The sequence below is a fragment of the Pleurodeles waltl genome, chromosome 5 (assembly GCF_031143425.1).
Source record: "Pleurodeles waltl isolate 20211129_DDA chromosome 5, aPleWal1.hap1.20221129, whole genome shotgun sequence".
Classification (NCBI taxonomy): Eukaryota; Metazoa; Chordata; class Amphibia; order Caudata; family Salamandridae; genus Pleurodeles; species Pleurodeles waltl.
Window position 1 is genome coordinate 229,215,880 of NC_090444.1, and position 18,438 is coordinate 229,234,317.

The 18,438-nt window shown below is 39.9% G+C and overlaps 1 protein-coding gene across 1 annotated transcript in view; it reads right to left on the bottom strand.

Moving 5' to 3' along the window:
- UTP25 (UTP25 small subunit processome component) overlaps positions 1–18,438 on the bottom strand; it is a 180,849-nt gene that overhangs the window by 151,770 nt on the left and 10,641 nt on the right. Inside the window, exon 2 of the mRNA XM_069233959.1 lies at positions 3,674–3,713. Within this exon, the coding sequence (XP_069090060.1) occupies positions 3,674–3,713 (40 nt within the window). The remainder of the gene's footprint in view (positions 1–3,673; positions 3,714–18,438) is intronic.

The following is an 18,438-nucleotide window of genomic DNA, read 5'->3' on the forward strand; positions in this document are numbered from 1 at the left end:
ACACCTCGAAGTCTTCTATGTCTGTACGATTTCTGGTGATCTGCAGCTGAAGGTAAAGGAGAGAGTTTTTTCCTTCCCATAATCATGTACCAAATGGCTCCCTCTTAAGTTTCTCATAGAAGTCACAGGAGCTCCTTAGATCAGCAAAACAGTAGAAAGAAAAAATCTATACGTATCCAGTGGGAAAATTAGAGTAATGTGCAGTATTTGCAGAAAGAAGGAAATTACTTGTGTTACCCTTGCTGAGAATATTTCAGAGATATTTCTTCTATGGAAAGAAAGAAGAAAGGTGAGGTGATAACAGGTACAGAGAAGAATGCACAGTACTGCAGTTTCTGCCAAGATTTTGCAGTTTTTTTTTTAAATCACAAATGCTGTGGTTTTGCCCCAAACCACAGAATGGTCTATGGCCTGAGTGAAGGCCAGGGTAGGTTGTGGTGCCAGCAGGGGCAAATGTTTCATTACTTTCACGTGAAAAGTATAGTTAATGGCATAAAAGACTACAATTAGCAACCAGGTTAAAAATGAGAGGTAAAAGATGACTGTTATTACTGTTAATAACAAAGCACAATTTAAAGGGTCTCTTCTAGGTGTGTAAGCAATGTGGAATAAAGAGCCCACCTGTAGCGCAAAAAGAATGGTGATAAAGAGTTCACTCTCAAAGTGCCCCTTGTAAAACAAATTCCAGTGATAATGTATAAACATGTAGGACACTGAGATGGCAATAAAATTACCCACTATTCAGAAGATCAACCCCAGGCGTGTGAGGCTGAGGACTCCAGAGCTATTGTCAGGAAGAAGCTGAATATGAATATGAATAAATTGTGAAAGGCTCTGGGGGAGTTTATTATAACTATTCCTGGAAATGTATATGGTAAACAACACTGTATGGGTATTTTATGTGGAAGCAGCCATTTGTTTTTAAGATCAATTAAACGAGAGAGAGAATATGTAGCCAAGTGTCAACATGTCATTCTGGGGTATCATCATTCAACGATGCTCAATATTGTTTGTAATCCTGGGAATGAAGAACAGCTGCCACAGGTAGATTAGGTGCGATATTTGTGATGTTACTGAATAACAAACTGATTAGCAAAAAGGGGAATAAAGAATGTGATCTGGAGCCTATAATCTATCAGCACCAAAGATGTGGTTTATTGCATGCATTTAAATGTTTGCAGTTAAGAGTGGCTGTGCCCACTTGAACTAAGGTTTGTATAAATGAAAGAAATACGCCTTGAGCCAAAGGCCCCAAGAACATTTTTAGAAATTCAACCACATACATACATAGCAGAGTCCTAGCTAGGTGTTAAAGCTAGTATTACTATTGCCTCAAGTCTGCAGAAACCTGTAGCAAATTCTGATGAACTGTCTTTGTGTCCCACCAAGGCCAATGATATTTTGGGGCATTTTGCACTGAAAATACAACAATGTTGCAATGATTTTGAATATGTACTTGTGGAAACAAAACACAGGTACAAGCTGCTCCATATGTTTCCAAGAGCCCGATGTGGGCATAAAGAGTTTGAAGGTTCCTGGTGATGTGCACAGGTTGGCTATGCAGGGTATTTGTGGTGATGAAAGACAACTAGTCCATTATTTGGTCTTGTGTGTTCCTGTGGCGCAAGGCAGATTTAATCTGGATTCTTTTGAATAGTGCTGGGAAGCAACTTTTATAGAAATGATATAATTATTCAATTTTTCTGTTTGTTTGGGAGAAGAACAGAAATGTTAAGTGGGCATACAGTGATCATCCTAGAGTTGCTGACAAAGCAAAACAGCACTGATGTGTAAAGAATAATAATAATTAGAAATTTGAGGCACTAACACAAGTACTTCGATTGAATTTTGACAAATGGAATTGGCCATAAAAAAGTTCCAGCAGGAACAAAACACATTGGCTGAAGAGCAATCCAATAAAGAAAGACGGAATTATTACATGTGGCATTATATTTTCATTTAATTTGAACATTAATTTTGTCTGATACTGTAGAAATGAATGATTGTGGAATATGAAAACTAACACTGCACTTGTTGGGACTATAATTTTTTAGAGTGCCTCCCCATTTATAAATGTATTGAAAGTTTGCTTTACAATACATTAGGGGTTGTAGATGGTAAGCCCCAAGGCGAAAGAGCTTCTCTGCTCTTTGACTATTAAGGAACTTAAGGGAATGCGGTGAAACTGTGCCACAGCTGCTTTTTGGGAATAATGCCAATGACGTAGCAGGACAAACTAGGATGCCTACATTAATAAACAAAAACTTCTTGTTGACTATTCATGTGGAAAATGCATTGGGTTGCCTTGTTACTATACAGGCAGTCATTAGAGGAGTTAGGTATTGGGCCCTTAAAAGGAGAATGGCGAGAGGCATCCAGATGATATTAGGAGTGTTGTATGTATTGGGAATGGAGGAGGAAAGAGTGGGGTGTTTTACGCTAAAGGGTGACCAGATAAAAATATGCATACCTTTATGCCTGAAGGATTCTGTGCACTGACATGCTGCTTATTTCACTTTTATTTTATTTTTAATTGTGCAAATGGATATGCATGTACCATTGTTTTATGCTTGTTTGGTGTGATGGAGGTTTTTACATTTGTTCCTTATAATAAGCACACCTTTATAAAGGTTGCAGAGTTAATAAGATACAAAACAGAGTGGCTATGCTCCTGGTTCACACCTCCTATATGTACATATAGTAAATTTGGAGAATTCAATGTCCATCCGTTGCAGATAGTGCTGCCAGGGGTGCCAAACTGGAACAACACCTAACCACTTCGGGTGCACTTGTGTCAGCTGTAAAAATCAAACAACACGTAGGAATCCAAAACTTGTGTACCAAGGCACACCACAATAGTTCTTAGAGTCCATTCCTTGATGTGCTGAGTCAATTAAAGTTCAACGCAAACATATGTAAGTGGTGGAAATGTTATTCATCCAATGGAAAATAACAGCCAATCCAATGAAACAACAGCCGACAAGTGTTTCGTCAATTTCTCAAGGCATAAGTATGAGTATACTCTCATGTCCCAGGAATGCTATGAAGTTTCCAACATCGAGACAACACTGAAAAAAGTGGGTTTGTGGTTGCCAAAGCATGAGATATCATGTAATTCAGTTGGCAGATGCGACTATGATAAGTCGTGTTCATCCCGCGTAGTGAAAACAGGAATGACAACGGCCTAGATTGCAGAGTTTATTTCCTCTGTCCATTGAGGGAGATCATGGAACTGTTACTGCTTAAAACAATGTAGGTGGCACAAGATGGGAAAGATTACTAGGCCATCTCTTGGGGGCAGTCCTAAGACACATTATAATGCTATAATTTTAAAAGTGTATGTTTTTTCAACTCAAGACTTACAATCTCATTTATTTACTTTTCATTTTCCCAAAAATCATATATACCTTTATGTGGTTCTGATAATATTTGCTCATACTTGGCATCTTGCTGTGGAGATAATACAGAATCTAATTGTATTTCCAGCTAAAAAATAAACGCATGAAGGACAGGGGGAATATTTTACTTTTCTGGAAAGTATGTACTCACTTTCAGGCTGCAAATCTGATCCTGTGTTCTAAATGTGCATTGCCAGCATGTCAGCAGCATCACAAAAACCTGCTGTGTCTAAACATTCCATTAAGCAAAGATGGCTGTGAGTGGCAATACTTACCAGCTCAAGGACTTGAGTCCGCTCTCTAGATTCAGAAACTCTGAAATATTGAAAAAAACAAATGTTTAAGCTCGGCACAGACGAAATTTGATAGGGCAGTTATCGAATAGTCCTAAAACTACTGCAAGTCAGAAGAAAAAATGTGGAGCTTTGAATGCATTCCTTATGTTGTATTTGTATTCTGTAATAATTAAATACAGATTTGATCAGAAATAAAAAAAACTGCTTTATAATTTACTATATTTGAAAAGTAGGAACTTATCAGTATAAAAAGGCGCTTTTCAGTTGTTGAAATGTTATTCTCTACAGATGCACTTTACAAGCCACAAGTCTACATTGTCTGATATTTTATGTAATGGTTTGTATTATTACTATTAACAAGTGTTTTCCAGATAAATACTATATTATTCTAATCATCGTGTTTTCATACTTCTTGAAATTATTTTAGCAAAACAGGTTTTCATGTCATGATAAAAAAACACTAGTGTGCTGTCAAATTCATAAAATGTTTGATCTTGGAATGATCAGTAAATATGTGAAAGGAATAAGTAATAACCATAAAAGACTTTACAGTAATTAAGTGTTTTCCTTCAAGGCTGCCACTGATTGCTTAGACAAAGGTAAAAGTATGTGGAAACTGATACCCAATAAACATTATTATGCATGTAATGCTTCCTTTCAACCAGGAAAACTCATAATGATGCGGCAATGCCATGCCAAATACCCCAGAAAATTTGTAGTAGCAGAGCACTTCTAATGAGGACCTTAAACTTAAATTAAAAAGCCTCCAGTCATTGATATGGATTCACATTAGAATACCGTTGAACATTCATTTCTATAGTCACTCAGGCATTATCTAAACCACAACAAATTCAGAGGACACAATACAGGTAGAAATCTAAACAGGAGTAGGTTACACATGAAATTCAATAGAGTAAATATCTGTGGGGCCAGTAACATTGTGGGTTACAGATAAACAATCAAAACGTTTCCATTTATAAATATCTTTACTTTTAACCTGCGTCAGAGAGGCAGAAATGCTTGCTAGAATCATGGACCTGCCCAATGGCAAACACCCTTGATCTGATGCTGAGGTACTCTCAGAACAATGTGCAGACAGAAGAGTATATTGAATATGAGGGTTACATCTTATAAAGAACTTCATGCTCAATTTTGTGTATACAAATGTATTGCACTGTATGTGAAATGGTTTTGGCTGCTCATGTGTCTGATTATTACGATCATGTATGTCAGAAAATTCAATAAAAACAATGTTCATGTTAGAGTGGTAGGAGTGGAAATTAGATATTCACTATGTATACATGTACAATAGGGAACTAGTGCTAGGAATCAACTAATCGGATTCCTAGGTTTCTAGCAGATGAAAGAGGGGTATAAGAGGGATGAGAAAACAAAGTTAATAGGAATAAGGAGAAACCAGAAACCAAAATCAGAAATTGTCAGGGCATTAAAGAACTAAGAAACATTAGCATGCAAAACGTTTCTGGAAAATTAACATCTTGCTGGATTTCTTGAACAGTTTAAGTCTTGAGCTAAGTACTTGTTAAATATTCAAGTAAAGATAAAGTCGTAAACAATCATTATGCAGGGCCTGGAAAAAGGCTCAATTTTTCCATGCCCTTGGAGTTACCTATGCCAGTGGAATCCTTAAGTCCAGTGGTGGGGAAAAACCAAGCAGTTATATGTGGGATCCAGATGTTTAGGTCTCACTTAGAGCCGCCCATTGCTTATCATTGGTTGTCTTCACTGTCTCTCTCATTTTCTTGGTTGTTTTTTGGTCAGCACATGCCGGCTTCATTTCCTCTTCATGTTTGTCTCACACCTGGAGCATGGCCCAAGTACTGATTGCCCAGTGTACTGGGCTAACTCTTTCACTACTTTTTTCTTTTAGTAGCAGCACTCCTTAAGAGTGCATGTGGATGTGGTTGCATGTGTTGACACTTCTCCCCCAATCCCATCCTGCATTACTGATTTGTTTTTTAAATAGTGCAAAACCAGTCCAAGGGCATTGGAGCGATTTACATGAGATCCAAGTTGTATTACACAAGGTCGGATTGTTTTCTTTGTGTTATTTCTTGTACCCTGCTCTCTCTGGTGTTGTTGCTAGCCCCCTTCTGCCACACATTGTTTTGCTTACCCCCTTCGTTGCTTGTACCACTTGTTCTGTGAGCACTCCCACCATGCACTGCTGTTTGCCAGGATACAGTAGTTGCCCCCTCCAGGCCTATCGGTGTTCCTTGCACTCTCAGTCCTGGCTTGCACGCTCCCATTGTTACTTGTACTCTATGTCTTTGCTTGCACCCTCCCAACCTTGCTTACAAATTCCCACCGACTCCTAACTGCTTGCCCTATCCCACTCTCCACTCATTATTTACCTCATCATCTTATTGCTTCCACCCCTCCCTGCAGAAAAAAGCATTGGCAAGGTCAATAGTTCTTCGTCTATGAGTCCTTTTGGCTTTGTCAATGTTTTTAGCCGTGCTGCAACTGTACAGCTTGGTTGAAATTTTTTAAAAAGTGAGTTTTTAAGTTGCTGCAGGATGGTGGGATGGGAGGCATCCACACTCTCTATGTGCATGTCCTTGCTCCTTCCAAGATGCCTTCTGCCCTTTATGACAAGCCGAAGAAATTCCACAGACCAAGTTTAATATGTAACATTTATTAGTACCAATGCATGAAGCAACAGGAACGCAACCAATTCATTAACAGTCTGGCCAGCATGTAATTGCCCTCACATTCAAACATTCAGTCATCACCAGCTGTAGGAAAATAGCTCCTTGTTGAAGTTACACCCCCCCACCCACTTTTTGCCTGATATTGATGCTGACTTGACAGTGTGTGTGGAGACGCTGCTAACCAGGCCCCAGCACCAGTGTGCTTTCACTAAAAATGTTCCATTGTTTCCACAATTGGCACACCCCTAGCACTCAGATAAGTAAGTCCCTTGTAAAAGGTACCAGTGGTACCAAGGGTCCTGTGACCAGGGAAGGTCCCTAAGGGCTTCAGCATGTGTTGAGCCACCCTAAGGGACCCCTCACCTAACACATGCACACTGCCATTGCAGATTCTGTGTGTTGGTGGGGAGAAATAGACAAAGTCGACATGGCATCCCCCCAAACTGGAATGGCATGGTGAGCAAAAAAACTGATGGATTAAACTCAGATCTGTGACTGGGGATGAATGTTTGATTGGTTCTGCATTCCGTCCATCAACTGTTCTTTTTGCATTTGTCGCCCCAAGAGGGAAGGGTATGTGCCCCAAGAGGGAAGGGTATGCCCAGACGTGGGTCCTATGCTCACTATGCCACCAGATTCAAGCTAGCCTGGCTGAAAAGGGCTGATACCCCGAAACCGGTCCCAGGATGCTTGTTTCTGGTCCAGGGAGGACCTGGTCTGGCAGTTCGGGCTGGACTGTTCCCATAGGGAACAGGGTCAAGACTGATTTGCATATGGCTGGGTCCAAACTGGAATGGCATGGTGAGCAAAAAAACTGATGGATTAAATCCAGGTCTGTGACTGGGGGTGAATGTTTGATTGGTTCTGAATTCCGTCCATCAACTGTTCTTTTTGCATTTATCCCCCCCAGGGTGCCATGCACACAAAACACTGCCTGTGGCATAGGTAAGTCACCCCTCTAGCAAGCCTAAAGCCCTAAGGCAGGGTGCACTATACCAAAGGTGAGGGCATATGTGCATGGGCAGTATGCCCCTACAGTGTCTAAGTCCATTCTTAGACATTGTAAGTACAGTGTGGCTATATTAAGTATATGGTCTGGGAGTTTGTCAAAACGAACTCCACAGTTCCATAATGGCTACACTGAATACTGGGAAGTTTGGTCTCAAACTTCTCAGAATAATAAACCCAGACTGATGCCAGTGTTGGATTTATTAACAAATGCACACAGAGGGCATCTTAGAGATGCCCCCTGTATTTTGCCCAATCCTTCAGTGTAGGACTAACTGGTATGTGCCAGCCTGCCACTGAGAGACCCCCTGGGGTGAGAGATTTTGTGCTCTGTGGGGCCAGAAATAAAGCCTGCACTGGGTGGAGGTGCTTCACACCTACCCCCTGCAGGAACTGTAACACCTGGTGGTGAGCCTCAAAGGCTCGGGCCTGGTGTTACAATGCCCCCCAGGCACTTCAACTAGTGGAGATGCCCGCCCCCTGGACGAGCCCTCACTTTTAGCAGCAAGTCCAGAGGGATAATGAGAAAAACAAGGAGAAGTCACCCCCTCAGCCAGGTCCACCCCTAAAGTGACCAGAGCTGAAGTGACTCCCTCCATTGAGAAATCCTCCATCTTGCTTTGGAGGATTAGGACCAATATGGATAGGAATGTGCCCCCCTCCCCAGGAGGAGTGGGCACAAGGAGTGTGTGGCCTCACTCGGGGGCAGTAGCCATTGGCTACTGCCCTTTAACCCCTAAAAACGCCCCTAAATCTTGTATTTAAGGGCTCCATGAACCAAGCTAGTCAGAGTCCTGACGACCTACAAAGAAGGACTGTTTAGCTGAAAAACCCCTTAGAGAAGAAGGAAGACAACTGCTTTTGCCCCTGCTCTACCGACCTGTCTCCTGCTTCAGAAAACCTACACCAGCGACGCATCCTGCGGGCCCAGCGACCTCTGCCGACTCAGATGACTGTCCTGCAACTAAAAAGGATCAAGAACTCCCGTGGACAGCGGACCTGTCCAACCAAGAAAGAAGAAACCATCTTTAAAGGGACTCTCACCTCACTCCATAAGCGTGAGTCCCCACCACTCTGCACCAGATGCCCCTGACCAGAGAAACCAATGACCCAGAGAGGATCTCCAGGGGACTCCGACGACGTGTCCACCCTGGGCTGGCCTCTCTGCACCCCCAAGACGACGCCTGCAGAGGGAATCCCGAGTACCCCCTGGACCACGACTGCCCGGAATGAAGATATCCAATGTCTGGAGAAGCACTGCACCCGCAGCCCCCAGGCTCGTGAGAAACCAACCACCTGTGCAGCAGTGACCAGCAGACAGCCCTCATCAGTGCCCAGTCAGTGGCTGGCCTGAGAAGCCCCCCTGTACCCTGCGTGCAGCGTCTGAGTGACCCCAGGGACCCTCCATTGAAACCTAATGAACACCCGATGCCCTGTTTGCCCACTGCACCCGGCCCCCCCTGTGCCGCTGAGGGTGTGTTTTGTGAGCCTACTTGGGGCTCCCCCAGTGCTCTACTAAACCCCCCTGGTCTGCCCTCCGAGGACACAGGTACTTACCTGCCAGCAGACCGGAACTGGAGCAACACCTGCCTCCATATGCGCCATTGTTATTTTGGCACCTCTTTGACCTCTGCATCTGACCGGCCCTGTGTTGCTGGTGCTGGGTGTTTGGGTAGACTTGATCCCTGAACGGTGGGCTACCTTTTCCCTGGAGACTGAAATTGTAAGTGCTTTACTTACCGTAATAACCAAACTGTACTTACCTCCCCCAGGAACTGTTGAAAATTGCACTGTGTCTACTTTTAAAACAGGTTATTGCCATTTTATGAAAAACTGTGAACGTTATTGTTATAGCATCAGTATTATCTATTATTGCCTCTGTCAAGCCTCTTGGACAATCCCTTGACTCTGTACACACTATATCTCATTTTGATGTAGTATATTACAGAGCCAGCTTCCTACACCAACATTACACACACACACTCTATCTACATTCTATATTCCTTGTCTGCAGTATTAATCCATATTCCAACATAGTACACATCTCCCGAACAACACAATACATACTATACACCTGGGACACTGAAACACACAGTTCCACAAGCAGACTGCAACAATTCACGCTAATGCAACAGGTAATCCCTTAACTGGATTGGCATACCACAACTCCTTTTTAGCCTGCTATTGCCACTAGTTGCGCTTTCTCGTTCACCTAGAATATCGTCACCATCGCCAGTAACTTTCCCCTCTAATTCTTTTGTCACTCCTAACACACAAATACAGTACCTTGGGATTTCTTATTATTTCTCCAATGCTCAGAGGGTAACATCTCTTACACTCTATACACCATCATACTAGACAAATTCCAAACTCAACCATCTTGAAACTTGACAGCTAATCTCGATCCTTCACCCCCGACAAGCAGAGTGCTGTGTTTGCCAATGAAGTCATTTCAGACGTCATTAGTGATGTTACCAAAGATATCATAGAACATGTCATGAGTGATGTAATACTTGAGATAATAAGCAGTGCATGGTGAATGTGTGAGTTATAGTTACTTCAGTTAACTATAGCTGTCAACTTTTAATGATTTAAGCTTAAACACAATGTTTTAACCAACATTATCACTTAATTAGAATGGAACATTAACCCTTAGTTTTTTTCAGTGAATGTGTGAGCTTTTCTTTTTTTAAATGTAAAGCATTATACTATTACCAGACCTAACTAAAACAACACTATAAACTTTGTTTTTTTTTTGCCATGAATCTTTAAAGTTTTTTTAACACAAAGTAACAATTTAAGTTTGGCAGACCTACTAGCTTTGTCAAGGATCAGAACACCAAAATATAAAAGGCTGGCCTGTAGGTTTATGCAAGGATTCAGAACATCAGCCAATAAAAAGGAACCATGTTGGCTTTGTCAAACAATTACTATTGAAATCAATATACCTTATCAATAACTATAACCCAAATGTACATATATAACAATGATTAATAATCACTGTCTCAAAAAATATTTTAAATAAAGCATTTTTTAAAATCCTATATAAACACGAGTTGAGTTTTTTTTTTTTCTTTTTTTTTTTAAAACTCTTCAGGACATAAAATACAGCCACAGAACAAACCACAAGGTGCCCCTGCAAAGCTCCAGCTCAGAGTACTTAAAGCAATGTGGTACGCTGTCTTGTGCTCATGTATTTAGTGAACCAGGAGACCTACTGCAATGTATTAAAACTATTCTTAAGAGGCTGCGGCGTTCGCTGCAGCCACCCACAACATTTAAAACAAGCATTTACAATGCAATAGGTCTCGCATTTGCTAGAGTTAGAGCTACTGGCATTGTAAATTCATAACTGTACTTTTCTTTTTTCTTGAAACATGAATTGGTCAACCCTGCATCATAATTTAGTCATTTCCTGCCACATAATTCCAGTGGCCCGGCAAATAACTAAAGCACTTCCATTTACCTTCTTCCTCTATATACAGCCAAAAATAAAAATGTTGCCATTTAGCATCCTAATGTACATCTGCCATGCTAATTCCAATAGAATACCACTTTCACCACCCCACCAACAGAGTTGATGGCTGAATAACACAATTCCCAAAACAAGACAGCCACTAAGGAGCAACGAGAGAAATAAACTAGAAGGGTCACAAAATATATAAAGAATGTTCAAACAGTCATAGAGTAATAAGGATGTTAAGTTGGCCTGCATCATTGTCATAATTCCAATAAGGAGAGATTAATAAAACATATACAATTATCATATAAACTCAATACAAACCTTAATCAGAAAAAAAACATTTGGCATTAGACTGTAAAGCTCAGAACAGCCCCTAGAGGACACAACAATAAATATATCATTTGTAAGAAACATGGTCATGAAATCATACAATTAGCCCCCACAGGGCATAACCACATGAAAATAGAATATCACAAAGTAATGTAGTGTAACTATATATTTAACCCCTACAGGGAGTAGTGCCTTCCACATTTTAAGCCTAGCAGGCCTACTGCAATACCAAGGCCTTTAGAACACAAATTACTCCAAGCTGTATAACAAATGTTTCAGCCATAAGAGAGCTTAGAAAGACACTAAATGATGAGAGGGGTTATTATTTTAGGGTCCCCACTAACCTAGTGTGGGGACTCAAGGATAACCTAAACAGAAAGTGTGTGTCATACTGAACATTTTGGTGGTGGTCTCATTGCCTATGACCACCACAGGCTGAGTTGTGGGCAAAAATGTTTTGAAAAAGAACGCTTGCAAAGCATTATGGGGTGACTTTTCCCGATTGCAGTGAATATTGTAGTATTGGCTCTGCCACTGTGCTAGGAAAGCCGCGTTGCCGATTTCAATGTTGTTTAGTAAAACATTTATCAATTATAAGTGTTTTTGGGAAAGCTATGGAGCGTGAAGGGAAGAGTCAAAAAAATTATTCTAATTAGGAAACAGGGTGAACAATGTGACCAGTGCTCCAATACCACCAATTAAGTTTGGGTTGTTGGCGCAGTAAGGGCCATGGCTGCTATGGAGAACGTAGGGGAAAGACAAAAGAAAAGAAATAGTTCACCCATGCTGAAGTATATCGGCCATCGTGCAATTATCCATCTAACAGGGTCAGTTTGCAAGGAGGTAACAAAACCACCCTTAAGGTGGGACAAACGTAAAGCAATTACCAATTACATCAAGAGATTTTTGAAGGGCAAGCTCACGAATGGGTGAAAGTGAGGAGCGTGACAGTGGCATGGTTAAAAGCCCACAATATTTACAAAAGATCAAAGTGCTTGCACGCTCTACCTAAAATTGCTTTGTGGTGCCCACCATGAGGAAGTAATAATGAATGTAACTATCCCTTGTAGGGCATTATGGGGTGCTCCTTGGCAGGAAAAGTGAATGTGAAAGGAGTGGCTGTTCCGCTCACTTTATATTCAAGCCCTAAGTTTTTTTTCTTATAGTGCTGAGTGCCCCTGTTCCACCTGGGGTACCCAATAACTGTTCCAACCATTAAAAGCTGAGTGGGAAGGCCCCGCCAGGGCAAGCGGGAGCAGTCCAGGTTCTTTTTTTTTTTTTCTCATAATTGGAGGGGTGCGGGGGAGGCCCATGGCCCTCGCTGCCCCACTGTCTCCTCAGCCAGCACCCACTGTGGGTGCTAGAGGGAGCTGGCAATCCATTTTGTTTTTTTCAGTGGGTGCTCCAGTCCCACCCAGGACACAGACAACATTCAGACCCATTAGGGGCCATAGAGAAAGACTTATGGAGCCTGCGGCACCCTGCCAGCACCAACTCTGGGTGTCAGCAGGACCTGGCTTCATTGGTTTCGTCTCACTCTGCAGGTACTGTTTTTGTTTCTGCTCCCTCCAGGCAGGAGCATACCTATTTTCCCTGCCAGGTAGAGTGCAGTCAGGGAGTTACATTTCTGTTCCCTGGCCTTTCTCTCCCAGACAGGCAACAACAGTGCTTGGGGGGTGGGATCCCCAGGACACTGTCAGGATAAGGATGTCCAAGGATAGGGTCCCCAGGGGCATGTAATGGCTTGTATAGATACCATGTGTATGTGTTGGTATATATGTATATAAAAACCCTTCTACCACATCTTACTGTCCTTCCATTCTCTGACCGGACTCATTCCAAATCTTTTTGTCTACTATGGACTCCCAAACATGCTTTCCAGACTCTTCCTTCTTTTATATCCAATTCACCTAACTAACCTAACAGGCACACATGTCCACCACTCTCAATACTTTCACACCTTCCCTTTACTAATCAAATTAAATTAATCTATCCCTATTTCAAACACTAAAGTAAATGCAGGAGATCTCAAGAGCACAAACTTCAGGAGATCTCAAAAGCACAAACTTAACAACCATAACACAACCAATTCTATTATTAAAAGGAAGCACACATTACTAACCTGTCACCTATTTACCTGTAACCTGGGATTGCGGAGTAACGTGCTACTCAGAACCAAGCAATTCAACGCTTAGTCAGTGTAGTAAGCACTATATAAATACAATTTACAATTACAATCCATTGTCCTACGTATGCTTTGGAAGCTCACTTCTGCCATTCCTACACTTAGCCTCACATATTAATGTGTCTCACATTTTCTCTTGGTACCGTTTCACTTTCTCCCTAAAGTCCAAATCCTTTTTTTCGTGGGGATGAGTAAGGCACCATGGAACCAACTTGGTAAATGGTTTCCTTAAACTCAGTAAATCAAATTTCAATTTCCCAGTAATAGCACTGGGTGTCACTAAATATGATAAAGATGTTGCGAGCAACGCCTTCCTCCACAACACTGCATATTTTTGTGCCAACTGAATGGATTCCTTCACCACTCGGTTAAACCGATTCACTTGACCACTGGCCTCTGGATGATAAAGAGTTACATGAGATTGCCTCATAAAAATATCTTTTGAAAATTATTGCATTTTCTCTGAAGTAAACTTAGGGCCAGATGTATCATCACCCCGGTTTGCATATCCTAAATAGTGATTTTTATGAAATCGCTATTTAAGAAATGCAAAATGGGATGTATGAAAATTGCGATTCGGAAATAGCAATTTCTTAAAATTCGCAATCGCTATTACCGAATCGCAATTAGGGGATGGGACTTCATTCATCCCTATGGTAGGCCCATAGGTGCGAATGGTTTAGCATTACCTAATTTGTGAATTCCTGTTAGGAATTCGCAAATTAGGTAATGCAAACCCCAGGGTGCTGGGGGCCTAAGGCCCCCTTTGATGCACCCCCAAAAAATATTAGTGGACATGTAACATGCTACATGTCATTTTTAAAAATGCATTTGTAATGCATTTTTAAAAACTGCACATGCTTACCACCAAACTTGAGTTTGTGGTAATTGCATTTCCTAAATGCCAAATTTGCATTTAGGAAATGCATGATAAATGTGAATAGGTAATCGCAAATAGGTATTCCCTATTTGCGATTACCTATTTAGGGAAGGGCAAATTGCGATTCCCTAATCGGAGTCACAATTTTAAGGAATCACTATTTTTGCGATTCCTTATATTTGCACTGCGAATTTCTTTCATAAATCATGAAAGGCGATTTTGCATTCCCAAACGGTGTAATTTTGTGCTTCGCACCGTTTGCGAATGTAAAATCCTTTGATACATCTGGCTCTAAATCCCATTATCAGACACTAACACTTCAGTGATGCCTTCACAACAAAATATATCTTCCAAAAAAGTGATCACTGCTTCTGTTTTTACATTTCTAACCATTCAAACCTCTGTGCACTTTGAATAATAATCAAACCTCTGGACACTTTGCATAATAATCAATTAAAATGAGGACAAATGATTCCTTCCGAAGTAGAAGATAATATGGACCCATTATGTCTATAGGGAATTTCCTCCACGCCCCATCCAGCAATTAATTTGGAGTAACTGGCACACTATATGCCTAAACTAATTTATCACTGCAACTACAAATCTGACAGTCTCCCACTCTTTTATCAACTCCATTATTCATTTTTGGGCAATAAAAATGTTCCCTTAATTTTCTCTTATTTCCAGACATAATACAAAAACTCCCATATTTTAACTTAAGTTTTTCATCTCTTATACCCACTGGTGGTACAACCTTTTCGCCCACGGTTACAATATTGTTCTCTACCATGCACTAATTTTTAACCTTATCATATGCAATGCCATCCCCATGTAATTTTGTTTCACAGAGTCACCCATCTTTCATATACTGTATCAATAATTTCATTTTCATATCAGATAGCATATGTCCTTGCCAACCCATCTCTATCATGACACATTTGCCATTTGTTCACAGAGGTTAAAAGTTAGTCTGTCTTACAATCCATTTTCCTTCTGACTGCAGAGTTTCAGGATTTAGTAAGGTGAGCTGTCTGACTTGCTGTTTAGAGTGTGAAATAAAAAACTATAGGGTGTCGTTTTTTTTCTAACACACAACATTTAAATGACTACGTCAACTGTACAAACACTTCAAAATATGTTTCAGTAGCTGTGAAAGCCAATTTTTTTCTATTTCTGTGAAATGAAAAAATATTTTCATAAGATGAAAACAAATCAGAATACTTTACGTGTTCATATGCAAAGGATGTTTTCTGAAACACAGTTTTCACAGATTGTTAATACTCTATATAGTTTTATCAGGAAAGCCTCAAGTACGTGGAAAGGTTGTAGATGATAGTATGCTACCACATCATGGTTTAGTAATATATTTATTAAAAGTGAGTTTTTAAACAAACTGAGAAACACTCCTGCCCTGATGGCAATGCTATTAGTAAACTAAAAGCAAATCATGGGTAATGTGTCCCCTATATGTGGGCTAGATTCTTGTGATACATGCAGCATGCTTTTGTCTACTTAAGCAAACAAAATAGGTTTTTTTGTACTTCAGAAATGCTGATCTCAAATATTTGAAGGTGCAATCATATGTAAGAATGAAGAAAAAGGAGACTCTTAACTATTTGTTTAGGATTACACAATTTGAGACCTGTTTACGGGTGAAGTACATTACAGTTAAGTCAAGTAAATTATTCAAGTTACTCGACCTGAAGGGCTAGTAATATTTTTATGATTTTTCGAGGCCTGCAGTTCGAGGTCTCGATTATGTCTTATGTACACAAATTGTACAATAACGCTAGAATTTGTCTATATTGCAACAACGCATTCTTTAATTTCCGTTGTACAGGTTTCATGTTGTATCAGGTCACAATCTTATGGTTATAAACTTTCACCTTAGCTAATTTTTTTCACACACTTTTTAGAATTAATTTGCATATTTACTTTTTTGTTTTTGTTTTTTCAAATATATCTTGGGACTTTCACCCATTCCATACAAAGGAGGAACCGCTCTGGGATCCAGCTGCACAGCTATTTTTTCTTGGCAGACTAACCCAAAGTAACTTCAGCACGTTCTGCAACAAACATTTTCTCAGTCATCTTTTGATCTTGAAATTTATTTGAGACAAAAAGTAATCCCCATGTTCATTTCTACGTCCTGAGTAGCTTCCTGGATATACTGTACTATATTCCAACCTCCTTCCTAGGCAAACTTTTCTTACCAAAACACTTCCCACAATTGTATACCACATTCAAGAGGCTACCAACACTCCATTCATAAGTATATCACACTTTATTATTCCCTTACTCTTACCTCCTGCGTCTTCATCAAAGCATAAAACCACATAATTGCGTTCATTCATAGTAGTATCTTAAACATCTCAGAGAACACAATTCACTTATCTACTCAAAACCTTGCATACTCTTCCAAAATGCCCCCTTTTCCTCCACCAATTGCACACTTTGTCAAAAAATATATAATTTATTGCACTTGCCAAATGTTTTGAACTCCCACATCTATAACAACGCTCCTTCTTTTTCCTAAAAGTTGACTTAATCGAGCTACCCTCCTTGGTCCATTTTTCCACCCTTGATCCAGGAATTCCATCTTTGGAGGGACCACTCACACTTACACATTCAATATCTTTCCTAACTTCCTGCACACATATTTCTGAAAGTTATACCTTTTGCTGGTTCAATGGCACTACTCAACCTAGTATCTGTTGATGCCTACACCCTTTCTGTAACCTTGTATTCATTAAAATTTGATTATGCAATAGTTGCCTACGTGTAATGCGCTCAAAATCGGATGACACAGCTAAGGCACGAAATGCAGAAATATACTTATTAATACTCTTCCGTTCTTTTTTGTCTTGTGAATAAAATTTATAATCCTCTAACACCATTTTCACTTTCTTTCAATATCTCGCTTACATCTGGCTTTGCCTCAATTTGGTAAACTTTTAAATCACCCACATTCTCTAAAGAATGCAGCTTACTGAATTCGTTAAGTCACACATTCCCCAATGACAATTTCAATAATGACAATTGTCTTTGTGAAGTACATATTTCTTTCTCCAGCACATCAATATATGCCTGCAATAAATCAACTCACATGTCCCACTCAATAGGTGGTTCTCATGGCACTGCCAAAAATAGGGGGGTGAGGTGGGGGGGTTGCTTGTTTGACATTTTTAAAATGTGAATTTCAAGAATCCAGACAGATAAGTAGCAAAGTGACAATGAAGCTGCAATGAAAATCCAGGTGAGTCTATCACCACCAGACACTCTCCAAAAATAGATAAAAGTACATAGTCACTGTAAATGTAGCACTGAATAAGTCAGGTATTAAAATAATAGTGAATTTCAATATGAAGTTTATTCTTCAGCTTATGCTAGTTGGCATTAAAATATTCACTCCAAGATTTGGTGTGCCAGCAATCGTACTTACAAGCTTTGTGAGTAAATCATTGTGTTAAGTGTTAAGATGCCTGCCACATAGATTTTGTTTGCTTACACTGTTTAAAGTAATTATCCTGACCCTCAATAATTTGCCCAACCATGATAAAACGTTCACTACTGATCAGGTTTATACATGTTCTTTATGGAGATTGACAAAGAAAATTCCAATTAGTAAATTTTCTATGTTTAATTTAAATGGATGTCACAAATAATGCATCTGTACTGTACTTATTATAATATGTTGTTTAAGTTGACATAAGTAGGCTGCAAAAATAATTTACTGGGCCTAACATTACTGCATTCAAAACTAGGCTCTTTTAAAAAATTTAAAAAAGTTGCAATATGCAACAAATTCATTATATCCTTCATGCAGTGTGTTTTCTTAATTTAAGCCTATTATGTGGAGGGATGTATTTCTGCTCTAACAATTCATGAGATCATTGCCTGCTGCCGGAAGAACAAACATTAGTTTTTCAGAGTTTAAGGTTTTTGTCTTGCTAGTAGAACTGCTCTATTCATATTTTCAAGCGGTTGTTTAGTAAAGCAACAAAATGTTCCCTTGTATGTATGTGAAAGGCAACTTTTGTTTATTAATTTTGGGAGAATTTCTATGAAGAATCAACTTTATAAAGCACATTTTCAAATTAATGATTAGCTTGTACTGTTGCATTTTCAGGAGTACAAACCATTATTCCACTTTATATCATGGTTAGGGCTTCATTTTCTGCTGCTAAAACGTTATAAAACATG